The 13838-nt window shown below is 50.2% G+C and overlaps 1 protein-coding gene across 1 annotated transcript in view; it reads left to right on the top strand.

Annotated features, from left to right (window-relative positions):
• Positions 1-2189, top strand: part of XPO5 (exportin 5) — a 56318-nt gene extending 54129 nt beyond the window's left edge. Inside the window, exon 32 of the mRNA XM_040430829.1 lies at positions 1544-2189. Within this exon, the coding sequence (XP_040286763.1) occupies positions 1544-1687 (144 nt within the window). The 3' untranslated portion in view covers positions 1688-2189. The remainder of the gene's footprint in view (positions 1-1543) is intronic.
• Positions 2190-13838: the final 11649 nt, after the last annotated feature.

Raw genomic sequence — 13838 nt, forward strand, 5'->3', positions numbered from 1 at the left:
TCGCCTCCCACCCCCACCCCCCTGTGTGCCCTTGGCTGTAGTATTCGGGGTGTATCCTCGGCAGGTCGCCTCTCACGCCCACTCCCCTGTGTGCCCCGGGCTGCAGTATTCGGGGTGTATCCTCAGCGGGTCGCCTCTCACCCCCACCCCCCTGTGTGCCCCGGGCTGTAGTATTCGGGGTGTATCCTCAGCGGGTCGCCTCTCACCCCCACCCCCCTGTTTGCCCCGGGCTGTAGTATTCGGGGTGTATCCTCGGCGGGTTACCTCTCACCCCCACCCCCCTGTGTGCCCCGGGCTGGAGTATTCGGGGTGTATCCTCGGCGGGTCGCCTCTCACCCCCACCCCCCTGTGTGCCCCGGGCTGTAGTATTCGGGGTGTATCCTCGGCGGGTCGCCTCTCACGCCCACCCCCCTGTGTGCCCCGGGCTGCAGTATTCGGGGTGTATCCTTGGCGGGTCGCCTCTCACCCCCACCCCCCTGTGTGCCCCGGGCTGTAGTATTCGGGGTGTATCCTCAGCGGGTCGCCTCTCACCCCCACCCCCCTGTGTGCCCTGGGCTGTAGTATTCGGGGTGTATCCTCAGCGGGTCGCCTCTCACGCCCACTCCCCTGTGTGCCCTGGGCTGTAGTATTCGGGGTGTATCCTCGGCAGGTCGCCTCTCACGCCCACTCCCCTGTGTGCCCCGGGCTGTAGTATTCGGGGTGTATCCTCGGCAGGTCGCCTCTCACGCCCACTCCCCTGTGTGCCCCGGGCTGCAGTATTCGGGGTGTATCCTCGGCGGGTTACCTCTCACCCCCACCCCCCTGTGTGCCCCGGGCTGTAGTATTCGGGGTGTATCCTCAGCGGGTCGCCTCTCACCCCCACCCCCCTGTTTGCCCCGGGCTGTAGTATTCGGGGTGTATCCTCGGCGGGTTACCTCTCACCCCCACCCCCCTGTGTGCCCCGGGCTGGAGTATTCGGGGTGTATCCTCGGCGGGTCGCCTCTCACCCCCACCCCCCTGTGTGCCCCGGGCTGTAGTATTCGGGGTGTATCCTCGGCGGGTCGCCTCTCACGCCCACCCCCCTGTGTGCCCCGGGCTGCAGTATTCGGGGTGTATCCTCGGCGGGTTACCTCTCACCCCCACCCCCCTGTGTGCCCCGGGCTGGAGTATTCGGGGTGTATCCTCGGCGGGTCGCCTCTCACCCCCACCCCCCTGTGTGCCCCGGGCTGTAGTATTCGGGGTGTATCCTCAGCGGGTCGCCTCTCACCCCCACCCCCCTGTGTGCCCCGGGCTGTAGTATTCGGGGTGTATCCTCGGCGGGTCGCCTCTCACCCCCATCCCCCCGTGTGCCCCGGGCTGTAGTATTCGGGGTGTATCCTCAGCGGGTCGCCTCTCACCCCCATCCCCCCGTGTGCCCCGGGCTGTAGTATTCGGGGTGTATCCTCAGCGGGTCTCCTCTCGCCCCCATCCCCCTGTGTGCCCCGGGCTGTAGTATTCGGGGTGTATCCTCAGCGGGTCGCCTCTCACCCCCATGTGTTGTGACCATTTCTCTCTTTTCTTACAGAAGCCGCTGGGGGAGCAGTTTCGGAAAGAAGTTCACATCCGGAATCTTCCGTCTCTCTTCCAGAAGAAGGCGCGGCCGGCGCTGGACGAGGACGCCGTCTTAGGAAGCTGCGCAGAGTCGCTCCCAGCGTTATTCCAGCCGTGAGGCGAGGTCACAGCAGCAGGGGAGGTTCGGAGCACCTCGTACCTCGAAGTCCGTGTACACGAGGTCTCTGATCCTTCTCAGGCTGCACATTTATCCTCCCCCCCCCCCTATGGGGGTCCAAACAATCCACTAAACAGACATTCCTGGACTGACGCCGCTAGTGCTCTCTGTGGGCAGCACCTTCAGGCTGGCAAATCAGAACAATGGCCGCCTCTACAGCCCGGAAGGGACAGACCTAACACCATCATATTGATTCCACCGTCTGCGAGGAGGAGCTGAAATGACGAGGACTTTAATGATCGACCTAATGAACTTCTGCAAAACGACTACGCGTCCCAGCATGCTTCACTACAGCGAGAGGAGGAACAAGGGCCCGTGGGGTTTCTTAAACAAGGTGGCGGCTGCTCTGAAGCGCCATTACCGCTTTTTTAGTGGACGTCACTTATTTATTTTCTTCTATGATAGTTCCTCTTCTGTCCTGTGACGTCAGTAAATGTTTGATACAAACTCAAGGTGTGAGACTCTGAACGTGGAAGAGACAGCCGAGAAATGGCTGATAACAGGGGGCAATAGACTGTATTCTCCTGTCCTACAGTCATCCTCTCCCCTGAAATGTCTGATAACAGGGGGCAATAGACTGTATTCTCCTGTCCTACAGTCATCCTCTCCCCTGAAATGGCTGATAACAGGGGACAATAGACTGTATTCTCCTGTCCTACAGTCATCCTCTCCCCTGAAATGGCTGATAACAGGGAGCAATAGACTGTATTCTCCTGTCCTACAGTCATCCTCTCCCCTGAAATGGCTGATAACAGGGAGCAATAGACTGTATTCTCCTGTCCTACAGTCATCCTCTCCCCTGAAATGGCTGATAACAGGGGGCAATAGACTGTATTCTCCTGTTCTACAGTCATCCCCCCCCCCCTGAAATGGCTGATAACAGGGGGCAATAGACTGTATTCTCCTGTCCTACAGTCATCCTCTCCTCTGAAATGGCTGATAACAGGGGGCAACAGATTGTATTCTCCTGTCCTACAGTCATCCTCTCCTCTGAAATGGCCGATAACAGGGGGCAATAGATTGTATTCTCCTGTCCTACAGTCATCCTCTCCCCTGAAATGGCTGATAACAGGGGGCAAAAGATTGTATTCTCCTGTCCTACAGTCATCCTCTCCCCTGAAATGGCTGATAACAGGGGGCAATAGATTGTATTCTCTGGTCCTACAGTCATCCTCTCCCCTGAAATGGCTGATAACAGGGAGCAATAGATTGTATTCTCCTGTCCTACAGTCATCCTCTCCCCTGAAATGGCTGATAACAGGGAGCAATAGACTGTATTATCCTGTCCTACAGTCATCCTCTCCCCTGAAATGGCTGATAACAGGGGGCAATAGACTGTATTCTCCTGTCCTACAGTCATCCTCTCCCCTGAAATGTCTGATAACAGGGGGCAATAGATTGTATTCTCCTGTCCTACAGTCATCCTCTCCCCTGAAATGGCTGATAACAGGAAGCAATAGACTATATTCTCCTGTCCTACAGTCATCCTCTCCCCTGAAATGGCTGATAACAGGGGGCAATAGATTGTATTCTCCTGTCCTACAGTCATCCTCTCCCCTGAAATGGCTGATAACAGGGAGCAATAGACTGTATTCTCCTGTCCTACAGTCATCCTCTACCCTGAAATGGCTGATAACAGGGGGCAATAGAATGTATTCTCCTGTCCTACAGTCATCCTCCCCCCTGAAATGGCTGATAACAGGGGGCAATATATTGTATTCTCCTGTCCTACAGTCATCCTCCCCCCTGAAATGGCTGATAACAGGGGGCAATAGACTGTATTCACCTGTCCTACAGTCATCCTCTCCTCTGAAATGGCCGATAACAGGGAGCAATAGACTGTATTCTCCTGTCCTACAGTCATCCTCTCCCCTGAAATGGCTGATAACAGGGAGCAATAGATTGTATTCTCCTGTCCTACAGTCATCCTCTCCCCTGAAATGGCCGATAACAGGGAGCAATAGACTGTATTCTCCTGTCCTACAGTCATCCTCTCCTCTGAAATGGCTGATAACAGGGGGCAATAGACTGTATTCTCCTGTCCTACAGTCATCCTCTCCCCTGAAATGGCTGATAACAGGGGCAATAGACTGTATTCTCCTGTCCTACAGTCATCCTCTCCCCTGAAATGTCTGATAACAGGGGGCAATAGACTGTATTCTCCTGTCCTACAGTCATCCTCTCCCCTGAAATGGCTGATAACAGGGGGCAATAGACTGTATTCTCCTGTCCTACAGTCATCCTCTCCCCTGAAATGGCTGATAACAGGGAGCAATAGACTGTATTCTCCTGTCCTACAGTCATCCTCTCCCCTGAAATGGCTGATAACAGGGGGCAATATACTGTATTCTCCTGTCCTACAGTCATCCTTCCCCTGAAATGGCTGATAACAGGGGGCAATAGACTGTATTCTCCTGTTCTACAGTCATCCCCCCCCCCCCCCCCCCTGAAATGTCTGATAACAGGGGGCAATAGACTGTATTCTCCTGTCCTACAGTCATCCTCTCCTCTGAAATGGCTGATAACAGGGGCAATAGACTGTATTCTCCTGTCCTACAGTCATCCCCTCCTCTGAAATGGCTGATAACAGGGGCAATAGATTGTATTCTCCTGTCCTACAGTCATCCTCTCCCCTGAAATGGCTGATAACAGGGGGCAATAGACTGTATTCTCCTGTCCTACAGTCATCCTCTCCCCTGAAATGGCTGATAACAGGGAGCAATAGACTGTATTCTCCTGTCCTACAGTCATCCTCTCCCCTGAAATGGCTGATAACAGGGGGCAATAGACTGTATTCTCCTGTTCTACAGTCATCCCCCCCCCCCCCCCTGAAATGTCTGATAACAGGGGGCAATAGACTGTATTCTCCTGTCCTACAGTCATCCTCTCCTCTGAAATGGCTGATAACAGGGGCAATAGACTGTATTCTCCTGTCCTACAGTCATCCCCTCCTCTGAAATGGCTGATAACAGGGGCAATAGATTGTATTCTCCTGTCCTACAGTCATCCTCTCCCCTGAAATGGCTGATAACAGGGGGCAATAGACTGTATTCTCCTGTTCTACAGTCATCCCCCCCCCCCCCCCTGAAATGTCTGATAACAGGGGGCAATAGACTGTATTCTCCTGTCCTACAGTCATCCTCTCCTCTGAAATGGCTGATAACAGGGGGCAATAGACTGTATTCTCCTGTCCTACAGTCATCCTCTCCTCTGAAATGGCTGATAACAGGGGCAATAGACTGTATTCTCCTGTCCTACAGTCATCCCCTCCTCTGAAATGGCTGATAACAGGGGGCAGTAGACTGTATTCTCCTGTCCTACAGTCATCCTCTCCCCTGAAATGGCTGATAACAGGGGGCAATAGACTGTATTCTCCTGTCCTACAGTCATCCTCTCCCCTGAAATGTCTGATAACAGGGGGCAATAGATTGTATTCTCCTGTCCTACAGTCATCCTCTCCCCTGAAATGGCTGATAACAGGGGGCAATAGACTGTATTCTCCTGTCCTACAGTCATCCTCTCCCCTGAAATGGCTGATAACAGGGAGCAATAGATTGTATTCTCCTGTCCTACAGTCATCCTCTCTCCTGAAATGGCTGATAACAGGGGGCAATAGACTGTATTCTCCTGTCCTACAGTCATCCTCTCCCCTGAAATGGCTGATAACAGGGAGCAATAGACTGTATTCTCCTGTCCTACAGTCATCCTCTCCCCCTGAAATGGGTGATAACAGGGGGCAATAGACTGTATTCTCTTGTCCTACAGTCATCCTCTCCCCTGAAATGGCTGATAACAGGAAGCAATAGACTGTATTCTCCTGTCCTACAGTCATCCTCCCCCCTGAAATGGCTGATAACAGGAGCAATAGACTGTATTCTCCTGTCCTACAGTCATCCTCTCCCCTGAAATGGCTGATAACAGGGGGCAATAGACTGTATTCTCCTGTCCTACAGTCATCCTCTCCCCTGAAATGTCTGATAACAGGGGGCAATAGATTGTATTCTCCTGTCCTACAGTCATCCTCTCCCCTGAAATGGCTGATAACAGGGGGGCAATAGACTGTATTCTCCTGTCCTACAGTCATCCTCCCCCCTGAAATGGCTGATAACAGGGGGCAATAGACTGTATTCTCCTGTCCTACAGTCATCCTCTCCCCTGAAATGGCTGATAACAGGGGGCAATAGACTGTATTCTCCTGTCCTACAGTCATCCTCTCCCCTGAAAAGGCTGATAACAGGGGCAATAGATTGTATTCTCCTGTCCTACAGTCATCCTCTCCCTGAAATGGCTGATAACAGGGGGCAATAGATTGTATTCTCCTGTCCTACAGTCATCCTCTCCCCTGTAATGGCTGATAACAGGGAGTAATAGACTGTATTCTCCTGTCCTACAGTCATCCTCTCCCCTGAAATGGCTGATAACAGGGGCAATAGATTGTATTCTCCTGCCCTACAGTCATCCTCTCCCCTGAAATGGCTGATAACAGGGGGCAATAGACTGTATTCTCCTGTCCTACAGTCATCCTCTCCCCTGAAATGTCTGATAACAGGGGGGCAATAGACTGTATTCTCCTGTCCTACAGTCATCCTCCCCTCTGCAATGGCTGATAACAGGGGGCAATAGACTGTATTCTCCTGTCCTACAGTCATCCTCTCCCCTGAAATGGCTGATAACAGGGTCCAATAGACTGTATTCTCCTGTCCTACAGTCATCCTCTCCCTGAAATGGCTGATAACAGGGAGCAATAGACTGTATTCTCCTGTCCTACAGTCATCCTCTCACCTGAAATGGCTGATAACAGGGGGCAATAGACTGTATTCTCCTGTCCTACAGTCATCCTCTCCCCTGAAATGTCTGATAACAGGGGGCAATAGATTGTATTCTCCTGTCCTACAGTCATCCTCTCCCCTGTAATGGCTGATAACAGGGGGTAATAGACTGTATTCTCCTGTCCTACAGTCATCCTCTCCCCTGAAATGGCTGATAACAGGAGCAATAGACTGTATTCTCCTGTCCTACAGTCATCCTCTCCCCTGAAATGGCTGATAACAGGGGGCAATAGACTGTGTTCTCCTGTCCTACAGTCATCCTCTCCCCTGAAATGGCTGATAACAGGGAGCAATAGACTGTATTCTCCTGTCCTACAGTCATCCTCTCCTCTGAAATGTCTGATAACAGGAGGCAATAGACTGTATTCTCCTGTCCTACAGTCATCCTCTCCCCTGAAATGGCTGATAACAGGGGGCAATAGAGTTCTCTAAAGTTTTATTGTTCCGTAGATTGCGCTCTCTTTCCCAAGATCTATGTTGGCTATAAATGAATGGAAATATTGTCTCCGTTTTACCCCTATCCATAGGGGATTAACGACTGTTCTACCTCTTCTGCTGCCGCTGGGCTCACTGTATATAAACATACGGTTTATCATCACCGCAGCCAATCACTGGCCAAGGTGGAGACCGGATCGTCTTGTGTCATGTGACCATTTCTCGTGATGTAAGGAGAGCCGGTCATCGCTGTGGCCATATCAAACCAATTGTTGATGTCAAGGGAGCTTAGCGGAGCAGGCCTGAAGCATGGCGAGCAGGTAAGTAATCGTTAATTTCTAACGATAATTTGTTTTCCCTTAGTCCTAACAGCAGCACAGATGGGGTTAACTGCCCCCTGTGGACTGGTAGGACCGGCAGAATTTTTAATGAGCCCAAGAACCAATAACAAAAGTTCCCACTCCCTCAAAAGGAGGGAACTACCCCCCAGCCACCGTGTTTTCAGCAAGCATACGTACTCAGGGTGGGAAATTTGTATGCTGCTGTTAGGACTAAGGGAAAACAAATTATCGTTAGAAATTAACGATTCCCTTACGTCCTACCAGCAGCACAGACGGGGAGATAACAAGAAGAACCCCTAGGGAGGGCCTTCCTGCCTGGCAGAATCAAGGATAGTCTGCCCAAAGGCCGAAAACTCCGCAAACTTAGCACCGACTCTGTAGTGTGAGATAAAGGTTGATTCGGAGCCCCAGGAAGCCGACTTGCAGATTAGCTCTAAGGAAGTTGATTTCTTTCTGCCACTGAGGTTGAAACGGCCCTAGTAGAATGGGCCCTTAACGAACTCTGGAGGGTCCAGAGATTGAGACAGAAAAGACTCCCTGTAACGGAACGCCTAGCACCCCGCCCGGGTACCTCCGTCGATAGTTGCTCCTAGTGCTTCCAGAGGACTCCAAGCACTCCACTCGACACCGTCAGCACTGCAGACCCCACGAACCGCCGCAGCTTGTTTGGGGTCTCACCGTCCTCCACCCACACTGGACCCAAGACCGGGCTTCAGCTTCCAGTGGGTGAACCTCTCCTAAATCCAGAGACAGGAACCAGGAGCAAGCTCTTACAAGAGCTTGTACTCAGGGGAGTATTGTGATATAGCAATCCCCAAGAGTGTAGTTATTCCATCCGCCAAACATGAGCCAAGACTTCATGAAGGTATAAAATAGGAACTCTCTTTATTTTAACACACAAGCATTTTATACACATCTCCCAACAATGTTACCACCCACAGGGTTTTGTAAAAACAGCCAATCACATGTATCTACAGTATTCAACCTTCCCAGCAATTGTACACAAAATCCCCTTCCCTCCACCTGTAACGCAATAAACAAAATACAATGAGCATTGTCTGAGACGCAATTAACTAACACAATGAACATTGTCTGAGACGCAATTAACTAACACAATGAACATTGTCTGAGACGCAATCCACAAAATACCATTACCAAACGTAATGGACTAACTTGAACCCTGGTCTAATTCGTGGGGGTGAGAGTTCAAGTTAGTCCAAGTCCTTTGTGAACAAATGAGGCCTGGCTGATGAGAGGGCCCATAATCCTGGGGCAAGAGGCCAGCAGCCAGGCCCCTCCAAAACCCAGTGGCGAGGTTGGTTTCGCCACACTCCCTAATGGCTTCCCTGATCCAGCGACTAATGGAAACCTTAGACGCTTTACGGCCTTTATTTTTACCAGCAAACAGGAGGAAGAGATTCTCATCAATCCTGAACTCCCTGGACCTATCCACATAGGTCTGGAGGCATCTCGAAATGTCCAGAGGATGTCTGACAGGAGCATCGGAGGAGGCGGAAGAAAATAAAACTGGTAAAGAAATTACCTGATTGACCTTCTGAAAAGATAACGCCTTAGGTCTGAAGTAGGGTAAGAATTTTAGGAGAACCCGGTCCTGCAAAAAGGTCATATATGGATGCAGAGCCGAAAAGGCTTGTAACTCCGAAACCCTCTTAGCTGAAGTCACAGTTAGCAGAAAATGATGATTACACTTACCGGTAATCGGATTTTCCTGACCCCACGACAGCACCTTAGAGAGAGATGGCTCCGCCCCAGGACAGGAAACCTGCAGCATAAAAAGGTGGAGCCGCTCTCCCACCTCAGTGAGTTTCCAGAGCATGAGAGGGACTCCCCCTTACGTTAGTTCAGTTTAACATTCTTCTTTTTTTTTTTCTTTTTTTTTGCAACACCCGTGAACACACAGACTTACACCAACAGGGAGGGAATAAAGAGGTGCTGTTGTGGGGTCAGGAAAATCCGATTACCGGTAAGTGTAATCATTTTTCCCCTCCCCCACGACAGCACCTTAGAGAGAGATTTCAGAGATCAGCCTCAGGGTGGGAAACAGTACTCAAGACTTTTGTACCAAAGAGAAGGTCAGAAATAGAGTCAAGTTGAAGCCTATAGTGTTTATAGAAAGTGGACGGAGAAGACCAGGTGGCAGCCCGACAGATCTGTTCAATGGATACGCTGGCCCTCTCAGCCCAAGAAGTGGACACCGCCCTCGTGGAGTGAGCCCTCACAGAGATAGGGGGAGACACACCGGATACTGAATACGCCAAGGATATAGCTTCTCTGATCCAGCGGGCAATAGATGCCTTAGAGGCAGTATTACCTTTCCTAGCCCCGCCAAACAGAACAAATAAGGCAGAAGACTTCCTCCAGTCCTTAATCACCTCCAGGTACTGTAAAATACACCTCCTGACATCGAGGGAATGCATCTCCTTCTCTCTGTCATCCTTTGGTTCTGAAAAGAAAGCTGGAAGAACTACCTCCTGAGCCCTATTAATCCTAGAAGGAACCTTCGGCATAAAGGCGGGATCTGGTCTGAGAACTACCCTGTCTTCTCTGATGGACATGAAAGGGGGGTTAATGGAGAGGGCCTGAATCTCCCCAACCCTTCTGGCTGACGTTAAGGCTACCAGCAAAACTAGCTTAAGGGAAAGCACTTTAACTGAGCAAGAGACTAGAGGTTCAAAGGGATGCTTAGTTAGGGCATTTAACACCAAGTTAAGGTCCCAAGGAGGAAATCTAGGGCCTGCTATTGGCGTAATCCTATCTACTGCCTTAAAAAACCTAACAATCCAAGGGTCCATGGCTAAACTCCTTCTCCCTAAGACCGACAAAGCTAACACCTGCACTTTTAATGTACTTTTTGCCAACCCTAGGGACAATCTCCTCTGTAAAAAATCCAACACCTGAACCACTGAAAATTCTAATGGCCAGGAAACCTTTTCTGTGCCTATAAAGGATAGGAACTTCCTCCATACCCGCGCATAAATAATATTCGTCACCTCCTTTCTACTTTTCATCAGAGTGGAAATGACCTCCTTAGAGAATCCCTGACTGGCTAAAAATGACCTCTCAAATTCCACGCCGAAAGATGCAGAGACTCTACCTCCGGGTGGAATACTGGACCCTGTGACAATAGGTCCGGAATTCCCGGCAGGATCCATGGATCCGAAACCGACATGGCCCTCAACAGGGAAACCACGCCCTTTTTGGCCAGAAGGGAGCTATCAGAATCACTCTCGCCCTTTCGTATCTGATCTTCCTTATCACTAACGGAATCATTTGTAGCGGGGGAAAGGCATAACCTAGCGGGAAGTCCCATCTCTGGAGGAAGGCGTCCACCCCAGATGGGCACTCTTTTGGACTGAGGGAGAAGAACTCTCCCGGTACCTTTCTGTTCTCCCTTGTGGCAAACATGTCTACTGAAGGCAGAACCCCATAAATCTACTATCTGGGAGAATATCTTTGGATTTAGTGACCACTCCCCCTGACGTAGCCTGTGGCGACTCAGGAAGTCTGCCTGAAAATTCTCGACCCCTCGAATATGAATGGCCGAGAGATGAAGCACTTTCTCCTCTATTTCCTCGAAAATCCATCTTGTCTCCTTCTGTAAGGAATCTGACCTGGTTCCTCCCTGATGATTGAGATATGAGACCACTGTCCGATTGTCGGACATCACCCTCACATGTCTGTTCTGTATCAAAGGAAGAACTGCCCTCAAGGCCAACAAAAACAGCTCTCAGCTCCTTTCGATTTGACGAGAACAGCTTCTGACCCTGGGACCACTCTCCCTGAAAGATCTGATCCTCTACGTGAGCCCCCCCATCCCCAGGGGCTGGCGTCCGTAGTCACAACTACCGGTTCCGGAAAGGACCAGGGAAGTCCCTGAGTCAGATTCTCTTCTTCCTTCCACCAATTTAGGGATGAAAGAGTTTACGTCGGACAAACTTATAACTGACTCCAGAGACGTCCCTGCTCGCCTTGTGGCATCCAAAATCTCTCCTGTAACTGGCGAGAGTGTCGCTGCGCCCACTGGACTGCTGGCATGCAGGATGTTAAGACTCCTAACAGGGACATAGCTTTCCTTATAGACAGGGTTCCTCCTGACTGAACCCTCCGAACTACTCCCTGAATCCTGGCTACCTTCTCCTCTGTGAGGAAAGTTTTCTCCCGCCTGGAATTTAAAACCAGACCCAAGAAAACCTGGCTTGATGATGGCTCCATCCTGGACTTCTGGGTATTCAAAAGCCACCCCAGGGAGTGAAGTACCTCCATCACCCGATTCAGAGCCCTGACACACTCCTCTTGAGTCTGGGCCACTACCAGAAAGTCGTCCAAGTAAGGCAGAAACGTGATGTTCTCCTTCCTGATGAAGGAGGCCATCTCCGCCACTACCTCCGTAAAGATTCGAGGTGCCATGGAAAGGCCAAAGGGGAGTGCCTGGAACTGATAATGAAGAAGCCCAGTCTCGGTTCTTACAGCCACCTGGAGGAATCTCTGGTGATCTGGATGAATCGGAAATTGATGGTACGCATCTTTTAAATCCAGAACCGCCATATGACAACCCGGAGATAAAAGAAATATCTCTGACCTGATGGTTTCCATCTTGAATTCCTGGCTTTCAGGAATTGTTCAGGTATTTGAGGTTTATTATAGTCCGGTATGACCCATCTGGTTTCTTCACTAGAAACAGGGTGGAATAAAAACCTCTCCCTATCTCTGACTCTGGGTCAGGAATTAACACTTTTTTGCTTATTAGTTTTTTATTTCTTGCAGCATAATGATAGAAAACTTTGAAATCACAAATTTTTCCGCGGGGTATCTCAAAAATTCTACCTTAGACCTTCCCGTAGAAGACCTATCAACCATCTGCCCGCCATCTTTTCCCAAGCATGAAGAAAGAATCTTAATCTTCCTCCTACTGGGATCATGGCGTCATTGCTTTCCTTGTTTTCCCCCACGAGCTGCGGCTGATCTAAACAAAAAGCCCTTACTTCCTGATCTAGGCCTTGCTCCCTGCTCTCTGTCCCCGTCTGCTTTTTATTCTGAAATCCACTCGGGTTCCGAAAGGGCCGTCTATATGCTTAAATTGAGTGAAAGATTCTTGGGGAAACTTTTTCTTTCTATCCCGCCGCTTTTTTTCGAGTAAGGAGTCAAGTTCAGACCCAAAAAGGAACTGGCCATCACAGGGAATGCTACACAATCTCAGCTTGGACGGCTCATATCTCCCCCTTTCCAATTCTTAAGCACAAAGCACGTCGCGCGAATTGGAAAGGGATGCGGGCTCCTCGCTTCCAAGCCTCACCGAGTCCACTTGCGTAATCTGCAATAAAGTCCGCGGCCCTCTTTGAAAGTGGGCATAGATGCCACAATTGCTCTCTAGGGCATTTATCCCTAATCTGCCCCTCTAGCCTATCCAACCACAGTGACATAGATCTCGCAACCACTGTGGCGGCTATACTAGGCCTGAAAGCCGCCGCAGAAGATTCCCATGAATTCTTAAGGGCAGAATCTATTCTTTTATCTAAGGGATCCCTCAAGAAACCCATGTCCTCAAAGGGCAGAGAGGATTTTTTAGAAATCTTGGAAATGGCTACATCCAGCTTCGGGGCCCTGTCCCAAGATGTAGATGCCTCTTCCTCAAAGGGGTACTTCCGCTTAAAGGTTTTAGAAATAAACGGTTTTTTATCCGGTTTTTTCCATTCTTTTTCTATCACAGCTGAACCGATTTATGGACAGGGAAACACCTACGCTTCTTTTCCCTAAGTCCCCCAAACACAACATCCTCTACAGATCTATTTTCTCTGGTATCTTCCAATTCCAGGGTAGATCGGATAACCTTTAACAATTTGTCCGTATCTTCTGCCGGAAAAAGGAACTTTCCTTCTTTGGTGTCATCCTCCGAAGAGAAGGAATCATTAGAGTCCTCATCCCCGGAGAGAGAGCCACTATCTTCCGATTCCACGTCGGACTCCTGCCTCACCTCTTCTTCTCTTCCTACCGGCTTTCAAGGAATTTTTGACTTCGGACATAATAGACTTAATGTCTTTTAGAAGACTCGGAGTCTCCTCGGCCACTGTCTTCTCAATGCACTGCTGACAGAGCTTCTTAGCATAAGAATAAGACAGCGAGCACTTGCAGATAGGGCATTCCTTGTTCTTTTTCTTTGTCGCCACCTTCTTAGGCACCGTCTAAGAAAAATGGAATATACCCAATCTAAGTAACAGCCTAGACCCTGAAAGGAGCGAGAATAGGACTCACAATACCGGCGGCAAGATTTCAATATCTGCACATTCAGATCTCCCTTCTTCATCCATAATGAAAGGTAACCTGCAAAAATATTGCCCAGGTTATCTACTGCCACCAAGAATTCCTCTCACCTGAGAGATACATAGTTACTGCAAACCTCTCCACGCCAAGATAGCCAGGAACTTGGTCCACTTCAGGCACCGAAAACAGACAACGGCGTCCAATAAC

This window comes from Bufo bufo, chromosome 4 (genome assembly GCF_905171765.1).
Source record: "Bufo bufo chromosome 4, aBufBuf1.1, whole genome shotgun sequence".
NCBI classification, from domain to species: domain Eukaryota; kingdom Metazoa; phylum Chordata; class Amphibia; order Anura; family Bufonidae; genus Bufo; species Bufo bufo.